The sequence below is a fragment of the Anguilla rostrata genome, chromosome 5 (genome assembly GCF_018555375.3).
Source record: "Anguilla rostrata isolate EN2019 chromosome 5, ASM1855537v3, whole genome shotgun sequence".
Taxonomy (NCBI): Eukaryota; Metazoa; Chordata; class Actinopteri; order Anguilliformes; family Anguillidae; genus Anguilla; species Anguilla rostrata.
In genome coordinates, this window is record NC_057937.1 from 24,025,726 (window position 1) to 24,051,451 (window position 25,726).

The 25,726-nt window shown below is 40.3% G+C and overlaps 1 protein-coding gene across 2 annotated transcripts in view; it reads right to left on the bottom strand.

Moving 5' to 3' along the window:
* ndufs3 (NADH:ubiquinone oxidoreductase core subunit S3) overlaps nt 1–25,726 on the bottom strand; it is a 129,536-nt gene that overhangs the window by 69,372 nt on the left and 34,438 nt on the right. For both annotated transcript variants that reach the window (XM_064337954.1, XM_064337953.1), the window contains exons 2-4: nt 21,629–21,688; nt 21,318–21,415; nt 21,003–21,152 (exon numbers count right to left, since the gene is read on the bottom strand). In XM_064337954.1, the coding sequence (XP_064194024.1) occupies nt 21,003–21,152; nt 21,318–21,415; nt 21,629–21,688 (308 nt within the window). The remainder of the gene's footprint in view (nt 1–21,002; nt 21,153–21,317; nt 21,416–21,628; nt 21,689–25,726) is intronic.

Here is a 25,726-nt window from a genome sequence, read left to right on the forward strand (position 1 = left end):
ATGACATGGTATAATTAAAAAAATAATTGTCTCGTTTATTTCAGTGAGCAGCGTTTTCACTGCTGTATTGGCATATTTTAGGGCTAATGTCGGGTTTATCTTGTTGCTACGGAATATTGCATTACATTACAGGCATTTGACAGACGCTCTTATCCAGAGCGACGTACAAAAAAGTGTATAATCATAATCAGGAACAAGTGTGTCAAAAACCCTAGAGAGAAGTACCGTTCCAAGTGCAGGGAACAACCGCATAGTTCAACTTGGACCCTGTAGGTTAAACTGATTAACACTAACACAAACAAGAACAGCAACAACGCAGTCTATGCAGAAATACAAGCAATAGTTACGACGCGTTAAGTCACCTACGAAACAACTACCTAGTTACAACCCTAAGCTTACAGTCAATTTACAGATTAAATTGAGAATATGATTTCTCTCAGCATAATGACGGATTTAAAGACTAAACGAACTCACCCGAAATTGTCTTCAAATGGACCGTATTATTTATTTAGACATTGGCAGACTACAGCATAAATTGCGTCTTTTGTTTATATTCAATATTAGTAATTGCAGCGAGAAACTGCAGCTGTGGGTCGTTATGTTATGGTAGCAACGGAACGAAGCGGACTATGTATGTATTAGGCTACCGTCATTGTTTCATTATACCAGCGTGTTTTCGCGCGTTTGCACAGAAACGCAGAACCTATAAATAAAATGGTTTAGCTATTTCTCAGCATAATGACAGATTCAAAGACTAAACGAACTCACCCGATACTGTCTTCAAATGGATGCAGGCTCAAGAAAAGTAATTATACATCCTCTCAAAAAGCTTTTACTAACAAACTTTTGGTAGCCTAGCATTGCTTCCCCGACGTTCAGACCCTCCCCCTCACTGATAAAAACTAGACCCTACGGTGTCGGATTACTTGCGTCGCCATGGATGTCGCTTGCCGTAAAGAAGTTTACTAGATGTCGTAACCGTTTAGATTTGGAGCCACAGCTCTTCCGCACCCCACCTAATAAAAAAGTCCAAATGGCAGGCAAACAATATGGTGGACATATGTAGTCCCAATAGCTAAAGTTGTAGAGCACATTCACACGCATCGGTCGATGAAGTTTTGTGTTGATCTGACTTACGGTGTGGGAGTTATGACCTTTTAAACATGACCCTTTGTTATAGCGCCACCATCTGGCCGACATGGGTTATTTGTAGTGCCTGAGGAGTCCCCCACATAGGAACCCACCTGCCAAATTTGGTTGCACTAGGACTTATGGTTGCTGAGCCTCAGACACTTTTAGCGGAGAAAAATAAGAATAATAATAATAATAATCCTAACAGATACAATAGGGTTCCACCAGCTTCGCTGTTTGGACCCCTAATGAACAGAATACATCTTTGTGTGTGTGGTATCTGTGTATGCTAGATTGTGTAATGTCATGTGTAAATTAGGTGAAACGGTGAATACAATAATTAAGAAAAGTCTCTCTCTAGCGAGATTTATAGATTGCTACCTAGCTAGTGAGAGAAATACATAGATAGCCAGCGAGACAGCCAGATATACAGATCACTAGCTAGCTAGCTTGAAGAGCTTCTCTAGTCTGGTATAATAATCGCTCACTGTCTTAATAGCAACCAGCAGAGAACGCTTGGCAACCACGCAGGCAAGGTCGTCAAGTTGACGCTAACTTACGCATCAAGGAACGTAAGGAAGTGTAACCGTGGAAGGGTATAGGGGATGATATTTGTAGGGGGGATGAAATTTGTTGTGACAGCGGCTAGTCTAACTTTAACTTTACATTAACCTTAACAATAATGTTGGCCTGGCTCCAAAAGGGCAACACAAAGAGAACACGAACAGAGTCAGAAGATAACAACAGAGCTTAGAAAGTCAAATCCTACATTAAAGGAGTACCATGGTGGTTGAACGTGACACTTCCCAGTTGTCTTCAGGCAACAACAAAACAAATGTGCATAATTTTTTTATTCTTAAGTCATTTCAATGTACTTTAAAACGTATTTTTCTAAGCCTAAATTTCCCACTATAAAAATTCACCCGAACCGTCTGGGCGTGGTAATGAGAACTGTCAGTTAGCTATGATTGACAGACCGTGCCCCGTTACCATAGCTACCCCCATGATACGCGCTCTCTTTGGGAGACTGAATCAAGTATCGATAGATAGCTAAGGTAAGGAAGTTGACTTATATCCAGTTATAATTTTTGCTATCTAGCTAGACAAATTAAGATAAAAGCACAACTATAACGTCCTCATAAAAGCAAACTAGCAAGCTAACGTTATCGATAACATTGCCTTATGAAAGCAAACCTCCTAGCTAGCTAACGTTAGCTAGCTAGCTAAATGAATATAACCAGAAATAATCTAAAGGCACTCTAATTTAAGTGAACCTAACGTTAGTCAAATATTTGCATTGTCTGAACAGCAGGAAGGTGTGTCCTGTCAGATTTCTTTACGGGGTGTGGAAATAGGAGTGGTTACTGTATTCGTGACGTAGAAAAATGACAACTTTCTCAACCGGTTGAAAATAGGACGATGAATTTAAAACGCATATTTCTCCAAAAATACAGAACGGACATATTTAATACTTTGCTCATTGTGTTTCTTCAATGCCTCTTGTGCAAATAGCACATAAAACCGAGAAAGTGTGAAAATCACCATGGTACTCCTTTAATAAAGAGGTCGGGAGCAGCAAGCTAACGTTAGCGCCACAATAATGTGAGTCAAGGTGAATGGCTCGACTGTTGGTCCAAGGATCAAATGCTGTATTTTTGCTCCCAGAACAACTGGCTCATTGTCAAAGACAAAATGCTTGGGTGCAAAGTATGTAGCAAAGTTACATTGCTTGCTGCTCAGAAAGAGCAGGGACTGAGGCTGTCAACCGAGTGGCGTGGGTGTTTAATTTCTGCGTTTGGTACTGACAAGGCTAGACAACAACATTCATTGCGTAAGAAAATCAAGGAACACAGAGATTCTAGATCCCACTTAAAAGCAGCAGAGATTGAAAAGATGGCATCAGGCGATGAAATTCAAGGCATGCACAGGGCTGAACACGATACAAGTTGCTGAGTGTTCCGAACAGCCTACAAAATCGGTAAGCATGGGCATCCATTTTCAGATATGCCAACTGATGTATGCTTGCAAAAGTTAAATGAAGTGAACATGGGCCGAGTTTTGCACTCAGACGAGACGTGTGGTGATATCATCGATCATATTGCAACAGAGATGAAGAAAAAAATGGTCGACGACATAATCAAAAACAGATGAAAATTGTGTGTTGATTGACGAATCCACCACAATCAGTGGCAAGTCTGTGTTGGTGGTCTGTTTGCGGGCAGCTATTGCCGACGCAGAGCCAGACACAATATTTTTTGTGCTGCTTCAGTTGGATGGGACCACAGCAAATGATATCAGAGAGACATTGCTGGCATGTCTTCACAAATATGGCTTCGATGGCCACTTTTTGTGGCCTTTGCATGTGATGGGGCATCGGTAATGCTTGGCAGAAGAGCAGGGGTTGCTACACAGCTTTGTGCTAGAATCCCAGACCTGTTTGTATGGCACTGTTCAAATCGTTGTCTAGAATTGGCAGTTGGAGATTTTCTCAAGGAGATCAGTGGACTTAATCATTTTAAGATTTTCTTTGATAAGCTGTATACTTTATATCATGCCTCACCCAAAAGCCAGACAGAATTGGTTCAGTGTACTAGAGAGTGTCGGGTAGCATGTTCTTGTCATAGGACGTGTTTTGTCAATCCGCTGGGTGGCTTCAAGTGAGAGAACTGTCAAAGCTGTTTGGGAGAGCTAGAGTGCTTCAGGTACACTTTTCTAGTGCTGCCAATGATGTTACCACCAGGGATTCATCAGAGAGAGCAAAATACAAGGGACTTTATGATGTTCTCACCTCTGTGCCCTTTGTTTTAAATCTTGGAGTTATGTATGATGCCCTAACAGAACTCAGTGATCTGTCAAGGATGCTCCAAGAGAGGCATGACGCTGCCTGAAGCAGACAAGCTGCTGGCTCGACAGATTCGGGTCTTTGAGTCCATGGTTTCAACACCTGGCCCTTACACAAAAATTGTTCTTCAAGCTCAAACAGAGAAGTCTTTCAAGAATGTAGCCCTGCATGATAATCAAAAGATCGTGAAGATCAATGCAGGACAGTTCTTTCGCAGCATGGCTGAAACTATGAAATGCAGGATGGCTCCAACAACTTCCTCTCATGTCAGCACACAAGAAAGCTCTTCACATAGATGTAGCAACCAACTAATGACAGACATGAAGGTTCTTCAACCAGACACTTGGCCTGAGGGAAAACTGGACATACAGCACGGTGATGCAGAGGTGCTTCTTTTGTGTGACAAACTAAAAGTAGAGAGAAGAGTATCCAGGGATTTCGGGAATACAAGGAACTAAGGGCATCCCAGACCCCAGCTGCCCCGGAGCCTCTACTTAAAGCTGTCCACACCATTGCTGTGTCTACCAGTGAATGTGAGCGAGCCTTCAGTTGCATGAATGACATTCTTACTGTCAAAAGGAACTCCCTTGCTATAAGCAGACTGTCCAATCTGGTTTTTCTGAAATGCAATGGGCCACCATTAGAGCAGTTCAATCCACAAAGTTATGTAAGGTCATCCCTGGCGAAGGGAAGAAGATCTTCAGATGAAAAGGCATGCAAAGCCCCTCACCATTCAAGCACAGCTAACCCCAAGACCTGCTGGAGCCTTTTATAAGTAGGTTAACATCATATTTCTGATGGATATCTATTGTCTTATAATATTTAGTGCATGCAGAATAATTTTTTTTCAGAGTAAGATTTAATATTTCTGTTTAGGCTACTTTTTTGTTTATCTCTTATGTCTTTGGCAATGAGTATTTGTCAATTTTGCTGATGCGTTTCATAATTCCAAAGTACAATAGGTGACAAGTGATGCTGAATTAATTTACCATTTAATGTGATAACCTCACTGAATTCATCACCACATTCATAGCTAACTTATTTTCTACCTCTGTCTCTCTGTCTCTTTCAGCCTCTGCCTGGCAAAGGCAAGGAAAGATGCTGATGAAACAGCAGTCAAAGAACCTGACAATTCAGTTTAACCCGAGAACATACAGGTGCCATTTCTGTAAGTATGTGAACATCTTATTCATTATGAATAACAGTGTTGTTTGTCCTCCCAAAAATGTCTGGTGCTTGCTGAATGTGTGCTACCATAAAATATTCAATCAGATAATACAACATAATTGTCTATTGCTTCTTTAGAATAGCCAATTAGGTTAATCTGGTAAATGGACTGCATTTATATAGCACTTTTATCCAAAGCGCTTTACAATTTGATGCCTCTCATTCACCAGAGCAGTTAGGGGTTAGGTGTCTTGCTCAGGGACACTTCGACACGCCCAGAGCGGGGATCGAACCAGCAACCCTCCAACTGCCAGACAACCGCTCTTACCTCCTGAGCTATGTCGCCCCTAACACAACAGTATATCTCTTGACTGAATTCATTACCACCTAACTACTCTCTAATGTGGAGTCACCTTGTTTTCATTGTTTGTTCCTTGAGTTCTCCATTGCAGGCCTGATGACTTCATTGCACCACACACCAAAGCTAGTGTAGATAGCCTGAAGGAAACTGGACATAGAGCATGATGATGCAGAGGTGCTCAGTTTGTGTGACACACTAAAAGTAGAGAGAAGAGAAAGTATCCAGGGATTTCGCCGGGAATACAAGGAACTAAGGGCATCCCAGCCTGATGACTTCATTGCACCACACACTAAAGCTAATGTACAAAGTCAATTATTTTTTACTCTAATAATTGAAATGGTTGTCCTCTTGATTAAATAAATTTATGTTGTGAACATCAGCAATATCTCCTAGTATCTTTTATTCACTGTAGAAATTCAGAATGTAATAATGATTTGCTGATACTGGCCAATACACACGCCAACATGTGAATAAAGGGAGTACTGGCACTTATTTTTGTCCACTTCAAGCACTGTCCATAGGGAAAATTAAGTATTGCATTTGTATTTTATTTCTTTAGCGTTTTTTTTTTTACAGAGAACTGTCAGGAAGACACTTTACAGAGTAGCAAGGCAAGAGACAGAACAAAAAGAACAAACCGAGCAATCACCAGGCCTGAACCCCCAAATAGCAAGTATAAAAAGCCCATATATGTGTCTATGTATTTATGTTACAATCAGTATTTATTTGAAGTTATAAATATCCAAGGCCTTGACTTAAAGCGTAAATATATCCTTTCTGGAGTAATATCCTTTCTTTAGGTATTGACCAGCAGTTTCATACATTCATTTATATGTCTTGCACAAGACAATTTTTGTTATTAGACACTTTGATGTGACACAAAGTTTGAATGACAACATTGTCTTCAGATGGTAAGATCAAAAAAAACACAGGGCCAAGTTACTTGAAATAATTTAGGAAAAAGCAACAGGTAGCATTGCTTTGGAATACAGGCAATATTGTTTCATGTAACTTGGCACAATGTTGATATCAATACTTCTAATGGCAGGCCTAGATTTAAAGTAATGACTTCTACACAGTGCTTTGTATGTGTGAGTAACTTGGCATTTTTGTACATTGAAAATATGTTTTTCATTAGGTATAATTTCTTATTGTACTGTGTTTGTTATGAGTTAGTGATAATAGTAATCTATATAGATGTAGGCTGAGAGATATGCATACACATACATGCATGCTAACACACATTCTAGCTGAAAAAAAACATATAGGCATGGATTCAATCATTTTTCCTTTACCATGAAGGACAAATAACTGAAAGTATACGTCATATTTTTAAATGGAAGCGTTTTTAATGGGCTATTTTACATGACAGACCTACTAATTATACACTCGTTCTATTGCTCGTTAGCAAGGTAGCTAACGTTAAACTTGTCAAAATCCTGAAAGCGGAACTCTTTAAAGTTTGGGTGTATTCTATTTATACTTCAGAAATATAAATGGGTTTCCTGCTAAGATTATACAGATGCAAAAGCAATAGTTTAAATATTTTATTTTCAGTTACCCAGCAAGGCAGTGTAATGAGTGAGAGGTTTTCATGAGTCCGAAGGGCGATTCAAATCTAGCCTGTCACTCATCCAAAAGTGTGGCAGGTACAGTGCCTTCGGAAAATATTCAGACCAAGATGCGAGACTACAGCATGAAGACCACCACTCTGCCTGCCAATAGCAACCCTAAATATTCTAATTGTCAATATATGAGTTAAAATTATGTTAATGAACGTTTGTTTGCGATTACAAAATGGGATGGGATTGCAAAAGGAGAGGGAGCCAAGGCATGTTAAGTTAGGGTACATTATCCACGTCCGTGCCGCTAGAGTATCATAAAGATTTGAATTAATTCAAACAAATTCCATCTTAATTGGAATTCGTTCAAATGTCATTTTGGGAAAAAGTTACAGCCCAGCTTTACTGTTACTATGTCTCCTTCGCTAGTAGCTCACTCAGCATCTACTGTGGCTTTGGAAAGTATTCAGACCCCTTCACCTTTCCCATATTTTGTTACATTACAGCCTTATTATAAAATTGATTACGTTCATTTTTATTCTCATTAATCTATACACAATACCCCATAATGACAAAGCAGAAACAGGTTTTTAGAAATTAGCAAATTTATTAAAAATAAAAAAAAACTATAAAAATAAAATAATTAAAAAAGTATCACATTTACATAAGCATTCAGACACTGCAGATCCTCTCAAGCTCTGTCAGGTTGGATGGGGTGCGTTGCTACACAGCTATTTTCAGGTCTCTCCAGAGATGTTCGATCGGGTTCAAGCCCGGGCTCTGGCTGGGCCACTCAAGGACATTCACAGACTTGTCCTGAAGCCACTCCTGCATTGTCTTGGCTGTGTGCTTAGGATTGTTGTCCTGTTGGAAGGTGAAACTTCGCCCCAGTCTGAGGTCCTGAGCTCTCTGGCGCAGGTTTTCATCAAGGATCTCTGTACTTTGCTCTGGTGATCTTTCCCTCAATCCTAAATAGTCTCCCAGTTCCTGTCACTGAAAAACATCCCCACAGCATGATGCTGCCACCACCATGCTTCACCGTAGAGATGGTATTGGCCAGATGATGAGCGGTGACTGGTTTCCTCTTGACGTGACACTTGCCATTGTAGCCAAAGAGTTCTATCATGATTTCATCACACCAGCAAATCTTGTTTCTCATGGTCCGAGTCCTTTGGGTGCCTTTTGGCAAACTCCAAGCGGGCTGTCATGTGCCTTTTACTGAGGAGTGGCTTCCGTCCAGTCACTCTACCATAAAGGCCTGATTGGTGGAGTGCTGCAGAGATGGTTGTCCTTCTGGAAGGTTCTCCCATCTCCACAGAGGAACTCTGGAGCTCTGTCAGAGTGGCCATTCGGTCCTTAGTCCCCTCCCTGACCAAGGCCTTTCTCCCCAGATTGCTCAATGTGGCCGGGCGGCCAGCTCTAGGAAGAGTCCTGGTGGTTTCAAAGTTCTTCCATTTAGGAATGATAGAGGCCACTGTGTTTTTCGGGACCTTCAATGCTGCAGACGTTTTTTGTACCCTTCCCAAGATCTGTACCTCGAAACAATCCTGTCTTGGAGGTCTACGAACAATTCCTTCAACTTCATGACTTGGTTTTTGCTCTGACATGCACTGTCAACAGTGGGACCTTATATAGACAGGTGTGTGCCTTTCCAAATCATGTCCAATCAATAGAACTGACAATAGGTGGACTCCAATCAAGTTGTAGAAACATCTCTGGAGTATGATCAATGGAAGCAGTATGCACCTGAGCTCAATTTTGAGTGCCATAGCAAAGGGTCTGAATACTTATGGCAATGTGATATTTCAGTTATTTATTTTGAATATTTGCAAAAATTTCCAAAAACCTGTTTTCGCTTTATCATGATGAGATGTTGTGTGTAGATTGATGAGAATAAAAATGAATTTGATCAATTTTAGAATAAGGGTGTAATGTAACAAAATGTGGGAAAGGTGAAGGGGTCTGAATACTTTTCAAAGCCACAGTAGATGCGCAGTGAGCTACTAGCGAAGGAGACATAGAAACAATAAAGCAGGGCTGTCACTTTTTCCCAAAATGACATTTGAACGAATTCCAATTAAGATGGAATTTGTTCAAATTAATTCGAATCTTTATGATACTCTAGCGGCACGGAGGTGGATAATGTACCCTAACTTAACATGCCTTGGCTCCCTCTCCTTTTGCAATCCCATCCAATTTCGTAATCGCAAATAAACATTCATTAACATAATTTTAACTTATAAAATATAATGACAATTAGAATATTTAGGGTTGCTATTGGCAGGCAGAGTGGTGGTCTTCATGCTGTAGTCTCGCATCTCTCACTGAAAAACGTTCTCGTCCTTATGGCCGCCCTCGCTATATATATTTCCAAACAAGTTCCCCATCGCACCCAGGGCTCCTGTTCTCCTGTTATCTTGCCTGGTTCTTCGGGTCCTGTGTGTGTGCTGTCAGACACAATTCTCTCGCTTTCTTCTCGTAAAATGCTGTCATGTACCTGTTGTTGCTGCTCAGAGGATAAATGAACCAAACGATGGAATCTTGGATCCAACAAAGCTGCTTTGTTGAGCAGCATCCATTCTTTGTTGGCTGGACTGTAACAAGTCTTCAAATTTGATACCATTATATCTGTGATAATAAGAATAGGCTATATTTAGAATAGGCTACATTTTATTTGCAATGCTCTTTACTTAGAATATTTAAATGTTGGTAAAAGTCTATTTTTTACATTTAGTATATTTATTATAGATAATAATTATAAATAAGAGATGGAAGCAAAAAATGCCCACCTCTCATGTCTTTGATGGTGGACCTTGCACACGATGCTCCAGGTTCACTCAACTGGGAGACCAACACGTGCTGCAAAGGCAGAACTGCTGATGCCGTGGGGTAAGTGTCAGTCGACAGGGCCTGGGTGGCGACTTTGAAAGGCTTGAGTGTGTCTTGTAGTTGCTCAACCATGGGCCACTCCGCAGTGCTTAGCTCCAAATGGGACAGCTTTTTATGAAAGATAACTGCTGCCACACTGTCTGTTGTTTGGCTGCACAACATATCATGTAATAGGTGGTGTTCCACCTAGTGACGCAATTGTTTATCAGTTTCTCCTTGTTTAATCCAAGAAGCAGCTGTTTTTCTTCCAGCCGGCAGCTATCTGTTGGGGATCGTCCGAAATGAGCTGCTGACTGGTTTAATCTGGAAAGGGCAGTACTAATGGCTCTCACCTCCAGCCCCTTGCGCACTGCCAAATTCAATGTAGGGCCAGACAAGGTACATCATCTAGCCCTAACCGATGTATTGTATTCACGTAACTGTATTCAGGGCAATGTCGTTGGTGACAGCTGTGACTGCTTCGCGGGAGATGTTGAAATCATCCAGTGTGTTGGCGATGCTTTCCGCAACAAGCTCCGCTGTGTGGCTCCCTCTCAGCTCCTTAGTGCTCAAAACATAGTCAAACAGCTCCCATGAGTCTGACACAAAGTGAGCTGTGACAGTCACGAACGCTTCCGTGGCCAGCGATGTCCATCCGTCAGTGGTCAGAGAGACAGTCTTATCTTTCAGTATGGTCTTTATGTTTTCATGCGTGGTGTCATATAGTTTTTCTATATTTTGGGGGATTGTGGTGCGGCTCGGAATGCGATATCAAGGCCCCATCTCTGACTAGATCTTTAAATCCGTTTCCCTCTATAACGCTAATGGGGCGTATATCCTTGCATATGACTCTTGTAATTTTATCGGTAATGGCCTGTTTGCGGTTTTCTGGCAAGGGTCCTGCGGGTAAATGTTGTGGGAATAAAGCAGTGAGGCGAGAGAAGCTAGCAGGTGAGTCTTTAAGTTCGATGTCGTGGTGTGGTAATTTAGTTTCCGCTTGCAAAGTCGACAGACAACCTTTTCTTTCTTGACTTTGCCGTCAATCGCGTAAAATCCAAAATACTTCCAAATATTGCTTCTGAGGTGCGCTGGTGTTGTAACTGTTCTCATGGACTCACTCGGCTCGCTCTGAGTAGGCTCGGAGATACCGCCATCTTGAATGAATGAAACATCCGCCGTTGGTTGTGCATGGCAGCGGAACGCCACTTTTCGGAAGACAAGGCTCATTACATCAGTCCACGACATGAGAAAAAATAGAACCAGGCAGTAACGTTAATTGCCCAATTTAGAATTTGAATACATGATTACAGTTCAAACTTTTCATATTTCACCAGATTCAAACAAGAATTCGAATTTCGAATAAAAAGCGACAGCCCTATATCAAAGTTTTGCTCTTTTAAACGAGTGCACTTCTACGCATGTCATTTTGCATGTGCATTAAATGTTTTTATTGGCTGATGTACCTAAATGTCCAATGGGGAGACATTATTTTTGGGCTTGGAGCATTTGTGATGATGTAATCAGGCAGGAAAAAAAGAAGGAAAAAACGCAAAATCCCCTAAGTTTATTGAGTGGGTGAGTGAAGTGGTTTGTGAATTCTGTCTGCTGAAATGAGGTCAGAAGGTACAGAAATTAACGTTTAACCTCTTAGCGCAAAGCCCCTAGTGGTTGGCACAACATTCAGTGCTACTGCAACCAAAGTATGCGTTAAAAACAGAAACGCATTGTTTTAGTTTCATTAGTAGACGATATACGACAACTATGCCGAATACGGAATTTTGCAGCGCCACCGTTGACGGTCTGGTCGTTCATTTAACACACACCCCCCCTTCCTGCAGTCTCATCTGCAACTACACCCCCCACCCTTGACATAATGGACAATATTGCCTAACTTGGCATTCATAAAAATATTCTTTCACCGCTCAAAAATCGTATTCCGTCATAGCAAAAAGATAAACCTGACAATAGCCCTAAGATATGCCAATACAGCAGTGAAAACGCTGCTCACTGAAAAACGAAATAAATGAGAAAAAGTTTTTAAAAATGATACCATGTCATTCTACAGTCAATATCTGGGACTAAATATTGAATAAATATACAACCATTCAATTGGGTTTTACGCATGGAGATGTCCCTTTTGAGACTGAGTGGTCATATATAGTCTTGGACAATCCGTTTGTGAAATATACGCGCATTTGCGATGCCTGGGTACCTTACAAAATAGCTGTGCGTAATACCACACGTTGTTTACGGCGTTGTCGCCCTTTTTAGTACAGTCTGGCTTGATTGACTATTCATTTATTCAGTAGGTGAGAGTATAAGCTTTCTAACGATGTATAACATGTCTAATTTTGCTTTTGGAATAGCGTTTTATAGGTTAGCGTAATCAAAAGTTTTGTTATCATCGCATTCACTTACGCATTCACTCTGTGGCAGCAGTAAAAGACGCTGCACCTAACGAAAGGTTGTCAACGATTTTCCAAAATTTCTAGGAAAATACTATTACTATTGAGGACTCCTGGGCATAGCTAAGCCAAATGTTTGCTGACAGACCTAGCTGACATCGTTTTCTGGTGTAAGACAGAAGCGGAGAGAACTATATCATTGATTTACTGTCTCTGCCTCTATCTATTGAAAACAGATAAGATTTCATCATTGCTATGTAAGTATTACTGCTCAAAACATTTCGGTTATATACGTTATTTTTGAAATTGAGTGTCTTTAAATAGGTTAGTGGTATTTTATAATGAGGATATTTCACACTGTAATGTAAGCATTCGTTGGTAGTCTAGTATTTTTTGTGATGCATGCAACAGTGATGAGGAGCTTGTTTGAGCATTGCCAAAACGTGGTGGACGGTTAAATTGTTTTCATGTCGTCCATCCTCATAGAAGATAACATACGAGAGTATAGAAATACATACAAGAGTTAATTATTACACATTTAGGTACTGTACAGCATTGTCTGACAATATTTTTGCATTATTTTAAAATCTGATATAAATGTTTCATCGTAAACCTTCATAGGGGGCTCATTTATATCCTTTACAATGGACAAAAAGCATTATATTCCTTTTTGGAGAGATTTTGGATATGTTTCTGGACCCCTAGCTAATTTAGACCACTGTACTGACTAAAAGCTTGTAATTCCCAATTTAAAATGTTGCAACAGTGAGTTTCTTGAGTCAAAACAGTTGATTTAAAAAAAATTTACAATTCAATTTGTAGTGAAATATGTGAATATGTTGTGATTTACAGCAATGCATATTAGACATTTTGGGTAGATTTGGAGACGCTGGGTACACTGCTTAGTTTTTGCTTCATATATCTTTAGTAGTTCTACATATCCACCCTTAGATTTTATGAACTTGTGGTCAAGAAGTTTTTGATCCAGGACATGTATACTTTAACCTGCTGTATATATGCAATCTCTCAGTGTTTCATTGTGAACTAAAAAGGAGCAAATTCATTTTTTGCCTATACAATTGCATTTGTGGCACTTCATTTCTTCTGAAATTATGAATATAAAGTAACCTAAGCTATTAGAGTAAATGGTCTTGCTTCATTTAAGCCATTTTTCAAGTCTCTGTGGTTTTCACATCTGGAGTTATAAAGCTTTAAATAGGGTACCCCTTAAATGGGCAAGGACTGGCGAGATTTGGCATGTGCGCTAAGGGGTTAAGGGCTGAGAGTCTGTGGTCAGTGTGGTTATTTCTGTAGGGAACGCTGAAACGTGCCAAACTCTCGGTGCTGTATAGGTATGGGGCATACCTGCCATCCCAATATAAATTAAGTTGGTATGCTTAAAAATGTGCCCTCAGTAATCAAATGCATGTGGGTGTAGCTTTTTACCAAAACGCTAATAAATCTCTGACAGAAGCACAGTTATGAAACTTAAGCTCATTTATAAATCCATCTTGAGGACAGCCCTGAAGAACTGGCTTGATCAAACCACTAAGTGGTGCTACGGAGCTCACCAAATTCTAAAAATTCACAAAAATCACATTTTTCTTGTAGACATTTGGAACTTGCATTCCTGACTAAGTGCCTCATTAGGAATACTGCAGATATGCAGGTTTTCAAAGAGTGCATCTTTGGCTGTGGTTAATGAAAAATCATATGGTTTACATCAGTACATTCTACTCATCAGATAAACAATGGTGCCTCAAGAATCAACATCGTCAACAATTTGAATTTTCCTGCATTTTGGATTTTTAACAAAAGCAACTTTTGCGACCTAGTCCTAGGTGAACTGGCAATATGGCATGGTGGGAGAAAATGCTATAAGGGCATTCTATGACTATGGGCTGCTCAGAATGGATTATTACTCTGATTTAAAAACAACAATAAAATATAAAGAAATGCCAAATAATCGTGTCTTTTATTATTTGTATTCAAAAAACTTATTTCAGCTACCAAAAACATTTTATATTGGTCGTCGATGCTGGAACATCGCCAAAACATTTCTGACAGTGGAATATTGTTTTTATGTCATCCAATCTCCATGCACAACAAAATATTACATACTGTAGAGTACAGTTTTGTGTACTACAGTTATTATTATGTGAATAATTACATATTAGGTATGTGTACTACACTGTGTCTCAATGTTTTTGCATTATTAGGCTGCGATTTACAGCAACACACAATTTAGACATTTTGGATAGATTTGGAGACAAGGGACACCACAATGCACGCCTTTCGTAATTCTGCATATCATCCTCAGATTTTTGAACACTTGTGGGCAAGCAAGGAGTTCATGTATGGGATCTCTCAGCATTTAATTACAAACTAAAGAACAACTTAATTTTTGCAATTTCATCAAGATTAATTTTCATTTGTGGCAGTTTATTTCTACCAAAATTATGCATATAAACTAATCTAATGTCCTCCCCTACACTAGATGATTTCTAGACAACTAGTCTGACAAACTCTCCCATTTAACAACAATCTGTCCTAAATCATGGGTTTATTGTCCGAGAGGTGCACACATCTTAAGATTCTGAAAAAACTGTATCATGCAGCTTCACACATAAGATTCCAACAGGATTATTTTGGTGATTTTTTTTATTTTACCCCTCCACTTCCTCTTGGAAACTCACTATCGGTGTGCCAATGTCAGACAAAAGCTCTGTCCGGATTAGTTTCACTACAGGAGGTAAGATACTGTCATTTTTGAGATCATAATTCACGGCCAGAACGACCATGTCAATAATTTTTATTAGGTTCGCGAATAAACATTCTGGGTGAAAAAACCAAGGCCTACTGCTATTCTGCAAACTCCAAGGTCCTCTGATGAATCTATTAAGGTGTGTCATGTCAACACTTGATGCGAATTACAACAATTTAGGCTACATTTTATACTGTTGTGCAATGATAAATGGTACATTCCTGACGTTGTCCTGCAGTACTAATCCCATCCAGACAGGGCTAAAGACAGCGTGCCTTTCGGCTGTTGGCAATGTAGGATTATAATCGTGTCGTTGACCATAACAAACCTTTGGAGCTCAGACTAAGGACTTATGACAATACTAAACGTTTGATTGTCGTAATGGTAAAGACGAGAAAGAGACTGTCACATACTAAGTCAGAACCATCTTAATACAATCTCACACAAACTGTGAGTCGTGACGAGGGTGCGCACCGAATGAGGTAAGACTGGAAAGATTTTACTACAACTCCTAAAACTGAAATCACTTAACATATCGATGAGGCCAGCATAAATTAGTAATGTAAATGGTACAAGCCATTTTTTCATATTTGATGCCTGAGTTACAAAAGCTTTAAATATGGCATCTCCTAAATGGGCAAGGGCTGGCCAGATTTGGCAGCCACGCGAAGGGGTTAAGAGAGTAAACAATCCCTCTAAACATGAAAAGCACCTAATCAAGAACAATTAACAGCTTGTTAAAATGATGGGATTGTGGGATTAAATGTGATCATAACCGGTTGCAAAGATCATACACTGCCAAACTGTAAACTGGCTTTAAGTGATGAGGTTTAGGCTACTTTAAACTGTGATTGGTAGGCTTTATTATTTATTTATATTATTGTGCTGCCGATGCAGAATTACATTATGTATGTTACCTTCAAAAGCATACTGCAGACCTTTCAGTTTGCTTGTCTCGGAAATTGAAGATCCATTTTTCCCAAAAATGAATGAATATTTCCTTTAGTGGTTCACCAGCTTTCAGTGTTGAGAATGCTTTGTTTGCTTTGTCGAACACAAAAAGCTTGATGGACAGCAGCAATTGAACGAGGGGGGTGGGGCTTAGCAAAGGTTGAATTGGGGATGGCGTTGGGTTTGAAAATATGGCCGGTCTGTCACAAATGGCAGGGACATTTTTTGATCACAATCCATCACTGCCGACCATCATGAAACTTGGCATAAATCTGCAGTGGTTTACGCTGAAGCAGCATATTAATTTGGCTGGCTTTTTGCCAATAGCAGGTGGTTTCATTAATAAAAATGCCAGTAACCCCTACAGTTGCCTATGCCTTTGTGTTAGCCTCTCATTGGATGTCCAATCTGCACAATCATGAAGTCACATCTGAGAAAATATGACCACTATTAGCCAATCAGTTGTCAGTGGGCATGTTACAAGCTTAGCAATGGCTTGATCAACTTAGCTAGGGAACACAATATCAAATTTTGGGATAGAGACTGAAAAACCTTTTTACCATTTATCCAATGTGGAACCCAATTACATTTTAAAACTTATTATTAAGAGTTGTTACTATATCTTTTGACATTTCAGTCATTTCCAGAAAGTGTGTCTGGTAACTTTTTACAAGACTTTGCACAGTGGCTTTAGAGAAGGAGCAGTTTTGACACCGACTGGACATTTGGTGGAACTATAGCCCTCAATTAAAAAAACTAACTTTGAAAGGGCATAACTCCTGCCCTGTTTTTACTTAATTCCTGCTTGTAGCTGTATTTATTATTATTCTTCTCTAAAAGTGAATGGGCAGCAAAAACCGGAAATCATAAAAATATGAAACTAGGCCAGTATGTTCATATGTATCCCCGCAACTCAGATTTTGCAATGATGCCTACTGGCCAGATGATGGTGCTGTAACACAGCAGTTCACATTTTGGCCCATAACTCACAAGCCTTGTGGTCAAGAAGCAAAATTACTTTTCCCCCCAGATTCACTAACTCGAGCTCACTCGCCGGCCACTTTATTAGGTACACCTGTTCAACTTCTTGTTAACACAAATATCTAATCAGCTAATCACATGGCACCAACTCAATGCATTTAGGCATGTAGACATGGTCAAGACATCCTGCTGAAGTTCAAACCAAGCATCAGAATGGGGAAGAAAGGTGATTTAAGTGACTCTGAACGTGGCATGGTTGTTGGTGCCAGACGGGCTGGTTGGAGTATTTCAGAAACTGCTGATCTACTGAGATTTTCACGCACAACCATGTCTCGGGTTTACAGAGAATGGTCCCGAAAAAGAGAAAATTTCCCGTGAACGGCAGTTCTCTGGACGAAAATGCCTTGTTGATGGCAGAGGTCAGAGGAGAATGGCCAGACTGGTTTGAGCAGTAACTCAAATAACCACTCATTACAACCGAGGTATACAGAAGAGCATCTCTGAACGCACAACACGTCGAACCTTGAAGCAGATGGGCTACAGCAGCAGAAGACCACACTGGGTGCCACTCCTGTCAGCTAAGAACAGGAAACTGAGGCTACAATTGGCACGGGCTCACCAAAATTGGACAATAGAAGATTGGAGAAACGTTGTTGGGTCTGATGAGTCTTGATTTCTGCTGCAACATTCAGACGATAGGGTCAGAATTTGGCATAAACAACATGAAAGCAAGGATCCATCCTGCCTTGTATCAACGGTTCAGGCTGGTAATGTAATGGTGTGGGGGATATTTTCTTGGCACACTGGCTACTGTGGATGGATCCAAGACTTTGTGCATCTCTGGCAAAAGATGGCACTGTAAGACACAAATAATTAAAATACCTATCACTCTTCAACCGTCGGACCAAATAGGCTAAAATTTTGTATCCTAATACCAAACCAGTGCTGGTCATGACTAAAACAGTGGTAACCAACCCTGTTCCTGGAGATCTACCATCCTGTTTTGAATTTCAAAACTTTTTGAAATTCAAATTAGGCTTTCATTTCAACCCTAATTTGGCACACCTGATTCTACTAATTAACAGCTCAATGAAATCTCAGCTGTTGAATGAGGTGTGCTTTGTTATGATGGAGTGAAAACCTACAGGATATGGTTTCCAGTTTTTTCTTCTTCTTCGATTTCGTTTCACAGCAAAATCGAGAAGAAGCGAAGCAAAACATTCCGTTAACTTAGCGCTGAAATCGAACAAACTAACGTCTGCTAGCTTTTGTTTGATGCGATATCGGTGTAATAATGAGGTGCATTGTACCCGGTTGTTATAATGCCCCAATTAAACGTACCTTGGAAGCACATTTTCATAGTTTCCCACGCGATGCAACTTTGTGCCAGACATAGCTGGATGTAATCAGACACCCCAGCTAACAGCTGAAGAAGTTCGCAAACGAGGACTAAGGGTATGCAGCGACTACTTTGAAGACACCAACTACCAAGGCGACCGTCTGAAGCCTGGAGCTGTACCCACCGCTTTCCCATCGTTGGTCGAACCGTTCTAGGTAGGTACTATGCGGTCTGGCTAACGCTATAGCGTCTGTCTGTGATACATAGGATGTCTACCACCAGTTGCCGTTTGTCCTGGGAATAGCCTGTGGTTCCTCAATCTCAGCCCGCTCCTGAGTCGCTCTCGCACGATCAGCCTGCAAATTAGCCAAGCTCTTCTTCTGTGTATTCCGGCTCGAATCAATAGGGTACAACAATCCCATGATCAAAAACAAAATCTCCTTCGTCCTCAGACATTTTTGGTTTCGCTAGCTAGTAGTCATACAACACTATTTCTACCATAGACATATATATATGTATATATGTCTATGATTTCTACGACCAACCTAATATTATTGTCTGCAGGTACGCCCACATCAGAAGTCGCGCAATGATACGCATCCTTGAGTTCGACACTAAACTCCCTGGGTCTACTTCCTGCATTTGTAAAGGAAAACAACGAAACAGCGTAAAATATTAACATAATGAAATAACTAATCGAAAAATGAAGGGCGACACATTCATTCGAAGGACAATATCAGTCATGAGAAGCAGAAGTGTTATGTAGTGTAATTCCCCTTTAATGTTAGCATCCTCTGACCTTCGCAAAATATTAGTGTAACAATGTAACTGTACACAGGAACGTTTGGGGCCTCTGGCTCTCTGACCACAGGACAGACCCTCTGCGGAGTCACTTTCTCATTAACTTTTTCTGGTCAACCAAGGCATAATTAAGTGTCTGTCCCCTTCCTCTTGTGACACTGCAGTAAACTCACTGCTTAGTCAATTAAAGCACCAGTGTAAGGTGGAACAACCCTTTTAGGATGAAATGGCGAGCATTGTTGGGCTGAATAGCCTTTCTTGTTATTCTGCCACGTTATGTTAATCAGCTGAATCTAATTAATGAAATTTGGTTAATTGATTAACTAAGGGGGAAATTACTTTTTCACATAGGTGACATGGGTGTTTGATTAAATAAATGACAAAATAATTTAATAAATGTGTTTTGTGGTTACTCAGGTTCCCTTTGTCTATTATTACATTTTGTCTAAAGATCTGAAACCATTCAGTGCGACAGATATGCAATAACAGAGGAAATGAGGAAGGGGGCAAATACTTCAGTGTGCCTATGCGCCTGATTTGCTGGTTCATTGGGGCATTTCTCCGACAACTGATAGTGACCATTGCAGCAACACAACGGTCATGTTGCATGCTTTTGTCATGTCCTTGGACGTTATACTTTTTGGCGTGATTCCTGATGTAAAAACTGTCTACAGGCACGGCAGCACATCACATCAATGGATTGCTTGTAGTCTAACTACGTTAACTCTTTTCCATTCCATTCAATTCCACCTTTTCTTTTTTTCCTTGTAGTCTGTAGATTTCTGTCCATGAACTGGCTTCGAAGGGTTCCCCTCCTCTGCATATTTGAGTAGTGTGGACATGTCAGCTAGCTAACAGTTACTACTGTAGTAATTTACCAACTGACTGAGTGAATGCATCTATACCAGTTTGCACTCACTCACTCACCTGCGTCGTTCTTGGTATACACGTGGCACACGTGGGGCATGCATTAACTGATGGGCTCAGTGTTGCATTGGGAGGCACATTTGGGCCACCAGGCCATGCTTAATGTCAATCCTTAAAATATGTGTCTTAAATTTATAATATTTTGTGTGTGTGTGTGTTTGTGTGTGCGAGTGAAAGAAAGAAAGAGAGAGCAACCAAAAGTGGTTCAAAGAAATCCCATTTAAACAAAGATTTTCTAATGCAAAGATGCTTTTTATCCGGTTCTATTGTGCATTGTGGTCAACGTACTACCATTGAGGTAAATTTGTTATTTCTGATGCCAGCTGGCGGAAGGGAGGAACTAGCAACATGGGAAAAAAGGGACGAGAGTTTTACCGAGGTAAGTTCTGTGCCATGCTTAGTAGAATACTTTTGACTCATCTGATGCATCCAAGATCATCATGCATAAATATGTAAGAAGTTAAATTTTAAAAATTATTTATATCTGAGAGTGGATAGAAATAAAAACTGCCCCCTTTTTTTGAATGTGCACGACACCACTTATTGGTGTCACAATCCATTTACCTTTCAAAAATTTAAATGGAATGGCCCTGCTTTGTGTGTAAGCAGGGAAGACTAACCACAGGGGGCTGCCAGCTACACTACAATCATATTTTAAACAAAAATAATAGAATTTCATTGCATAATCTTGAACAGATCATTAAATAGATCAATTTTTTGAAAAAGTCATTTCTGAATATGCCATTCCTAAAAGTTCCTTGAACTGTTCTAGAAAAATCTGAGAAATCTGTAAAGGAAACTATACTTGAACGCTGCTGCATGTCGGCATGAAACAGAGTAGTGATGACGATAAACAGTGAAAATAGAGCTGTAAACACTGTAGACGGCTGTGAACTACTATACCTCAAAACGATTGTGGCGTGTTGGGATATCCACTGCAGTGAGGTCTGTCATGTTCCTGAACTGGGCATTGGTGTGATCGCGCAGGAATGTGAGCACAGGAATGACCCCTTCAGGCTGTATCATTACCTCCAGCTCATTGAAACAAGTCACCTAGAAAACCAGTTACAGACTATAAGACTAGTCCGTTCCACTTGTTCATATAATAACATGTTAATAATAAATGTTGCTAATAACAATTATTTTTCATTGCCAGATAACACAAAACATAAAAGAGCAATTACTTTTTTCAGTTAAGTCAGACGGGATGCATTTTACCTGGACTTGCTGTACATACTTGGGGAGCATCTCCGCAACATACCCTCCAAAAGCAGAGAGTTGGTCTAGTGTAACTGCATCCTTGGGCCTGACTGTGGCTACATCAGAAAAGGTTTCAATGAACACAAGTTGTAATTGAACAATTTCCAGTATATTTTTTAACAGGGAGGAAGGTTTTACAGTAACTGCCATACTCATTCACAAATACACCATATACACACACCCTCACCAGTAATTAACCAGTAAATAACCAATCAACTCTTCCTCAGCACTCAACAGAACATTTAAGTGTTTCAAGCTTAAGAGCTCACGTCTGGGGTCAGTCGAAGTAGACTCCAACCTTGCTTGCAGAACAGTATTCCAATAGGCAGCTGAAAAATAAATATATTAGCCAGTTACATAGTCCATACCAGTCTATCATTTTTAGTGGCCATTTCCAGTTGTAACAAACCTTCTTGGATGGAATTCATATTGAGTTCACTTAAACTCTGATTCAGAGTTTTTACACCAGGAAAATTAAATTGCACTTCCAGGGCACTGTTACGAGCAGCCTCAGGCAAGTTGCAACACAAAGCACAAAATAGTACGTGTTTATAAAAAATATGAATTTATTTCCAAAAATTGTTATAGTAACAAAAACGCAGAACAGAATGCAAGCAGTGTGGAACCCCGAAGGGCTTCCATCAGGTGCTGCCAATCCTGCAATTAAAGAAAGAAAAAGGAAAAGCAAAAGAACCAAACACCACTGGAGCACCAGTGAGAGGGCTGCCACCCTTAAATGGTGACACCAGTGACTAAACAACGAAAATAAATAAATGGGTACTGCTTGTACACTGCAGAAGTAGCACGTCTTTCACGACAGCCTTGATGAGCATCAACAAAAACCGAGCACCAGGGTCAGGCACACAAAGGCTCCAGAGGGGTTCAACACAAAGACTCACCTAGAGTCACACAAAGACTCTCCCAGAGTCACACAATGACTCCCCCTGAGTCGAATACAAAGCCTGACATCACCGACTTGACACTATAGTTTAGATACACGTGTGTGCAAAGAACATTTCCAAACCTCATCAGAGAAGGCAGGGAACACGAGACACCAGACATTACGAAGCCAAACACCGGAAGGCCATGCAACAACTGCACACCAGAAACACCACAGCCAAGCAACAGGCCCACCGCCAAGACGCCAGAGCAAGCAATGCATTGGGGGGGCACCCCTCCAGTACTACTTCTGCAATTATGGTATTGAATAAATGGAAATAGTCGGCTACTACCTCAAGCGAATGTAGGCTTACAAAACTTTTTTACAAATGACAATCACAGTTGCTAATGTTATCACCATAACAACCAGACAGTCACACCCCACACCCAATGCAGGCAAACCACAGGGAAAAACTGTGTCAACATAAAAAGTGACAAACACACAAAGTACAACCAAACCACAAAGTCATGGACTGAAAAGTTCACTCCATTAGGCAACCAACACTACAAAAAATGTCACTGAGACACAAATGTTGCAAGAACGTGTAAAAAAACACCAAAACCACGAAGTCCTACTACTGTTAATTAATTTTCAGTGATTAACAAGCATGCAAACATCCGACTAATCAAATGGAAAGGGACACAGCTTCTTCGCATTGTGTTAGGGAGATTAAATGATAAATGCAATTTAGAAAAATCCGTTTTAATCGCTAAGCAGTAGCGGAATCCTCCCCTGATTTTCCTTGAGCATCAAGACAATTAATCCACAAAATAGCCTACTCAATACTATCATATAGGCTATAGCCAGCTCTCCCCAAATAGGCAGTTTTAGCGAGTAGCCTAGGCCGTATAGCCTACATTTATTTTCATTTGCAGTACGAAATTGTGCACATTTTTAATCAACATTATTTGCGGATACATTAACTTCTTTCTCTGCACTCATATTCATGGCAAATATCTGCAATGCGTAGGCTAGATTGTAAACACAATTGAAGTGCAGGTTTTGTTTTTGCTGGTTATTCTGAGAGCTAACATAGTAGATAACAAACAAGATACACCAGTCTGTTAAGTGTAGACTACTTTAAAATGGATTTTTAATGGATAAATTGAATTTATGATTTAATCCCCCTAACACGGTATGAAGACGCTGTGTGTTAGGCTACTTGCCATTTGATTAATCCAATCGTTGGCACGCTTGATTATAAAGGAAAATTACTAATGAAAACAGGTTGAGATCAATGATTAATTTAAAGTAAAGTTTTGCGCGCCACCAATTTTCAGCTCACCAGTCGCCGCTGAATAAAACGTTATGTATGTGGGAAATATTCAATCCTAGCTTAGCTGCTGACCAGCAACCTGCTGATTTTGCTTAAGCAATCAAAGTTGCCGTTAATAATAGCCAGCGTTCGTGGGGGCTGTTTATTCACTTATCTTTAAAATGTTGCATAGATGAAATGACATATTAATGAAACTACGTACCACTTCCACTTCCAATCAATCAAGGTAATCAACGATATTTTTCTTTGTGCTGTTCATATAAACAACTGTTCCTCCTGAGTTTTTTTTCCTTCGGATTTTTGATTATCAGACCCTACACACCAGCCAGACCTCTCCGTTCTGCCACCTCTGGACGCTTGGCACCTCCCCCTCTTCGCGTCTGCACTTCCCGCTCCCGTCTGCTGTCTGTCCTGGCCCCTCGCTGGTGGAATGACCTCCCCGTGACGGTCAGAACAGTAGAGAATCTCACCACTTTCAAACGCAGACTGAAGACTCATCTCTTCAGGCTGCACCTCTCCCCACCCCTCCCTAGCCTATAGTTCAGCTCACTGTACCTAGCTAGGATAATTTGATTATGTTAGTGTATCTGGCAGGATTGTTTTTGTATGATTAGGTGTGATTCCAGTGCTAGTTTGTACTTGGTAGGATTCTTGCTTGCTGAACAAGCTTACTCTACAGGGTTGGAGTCCTGATCGATGTGGTCACTTCTGGCACTACGATCCTTACTTCACTCTAGTGTTTCTTTTGCGCCTCTACATCATGAAACCTATGCACTTGTTGTACGTCGCTCTGGATAAGAGCGTCTGCTAAATGCCTATAATGTAATGTAATGTAATGTAATGATTGGTTGAGCGAGTAACTGGCTAAAGGAAACACATGGACTGGAGCCTAAATGGACTGGATTGTCATAGTTATTTGTAAAACTGCCGGTCAAAATGATTTATTTACCAAAGGTGGGTGGACAGCGTCCACCCCCAATTTAACCCCTGCAAACAGGTGATACCAACCTGACTTCACCAATTGAAAGGGATATTGCTAATGAGGCCTCCCCAGATCCTAACAAACTTCGAAGCATATTCCCACAGAGAATTTCCACCAAAAACAAAAGAGGCAAACTAATGAAGTGACAAGCCACACAGGACCTGCCCGTCAACTTCAACTAACTGCGTAAGGCAGGTGATGCTCAAAAGAATTAACTACAAACACAGACACAAATCAACTCATTGTTTCTATAACATTAAGAGCTATAAAGAAAAAAATTGTCTAGGGGTAAAGAAAACTGAATACTAAATCTTGGATGAGTGCCCAATACCATTAAGACCTGGTCTAGGGTCAGGCCGTAACAGGGTGAATTATAAAGGAAACAAGTGGGGTAAGGGAAACGTGCTGCAAACCGGCCAGTAACTCCAGTAACGGTTTCCATCTGTCTATCCAAATCTAACAAAAAGCTGGTTAGTCCTTGAAAGGTACTGGGCACAGGGTGGTTTTGAGTGCTGAGCTTCGGACAATTAGTTGGTATTCTGAAACCAAAAGTCCGAATAGCGCACCCCCAACAGAGTTAAAACTCCACCCACAGAACCTTTAAAAATAATAAAGGAAAAATAACAAAGAAAAATAATTATTTTTTTGTGTCCCGATAGAAGGAACTGTAGTCCAGTTGGGAACACACTCACTAATCGGAGCACTATACGAAGTGCAGAGGGCAACATGAGAGTCGAGGTCGAGAACGAGCAAAAATCCGACCTACAAACAAAGCAAAGGGGCTAGGCAAGAATAGAGTCGAATACGAGAATAAATGGTCTTTGTTAAATGGATACTTCACAACTGCTCTCAAATCTGCCATAGTGAAACCTCTGCTAAAAAAGAACAATTTGGAATCTTCTGTTTTAAGTAAGTTTAGACCTATCTCCAATCTCCACCTTCTTAAGGAAAATACCAGAGAATGCAACTTTAAGCAATTAAATGATTTTTATAATAACAACTCCATATTGGAGAAGTTTCAGTCAGGCTTTTATACTGACCATTGTGGAGAAACAGCTTTGGTCAAAGTAGTGAATGAACTTTGGCTGAGCGCATACGCTGGCGGTGTCCGTTCTTATTTTTCTAGATCTGGGTCAAATATTTATTTTAAGTATTTGAATTCAATAATT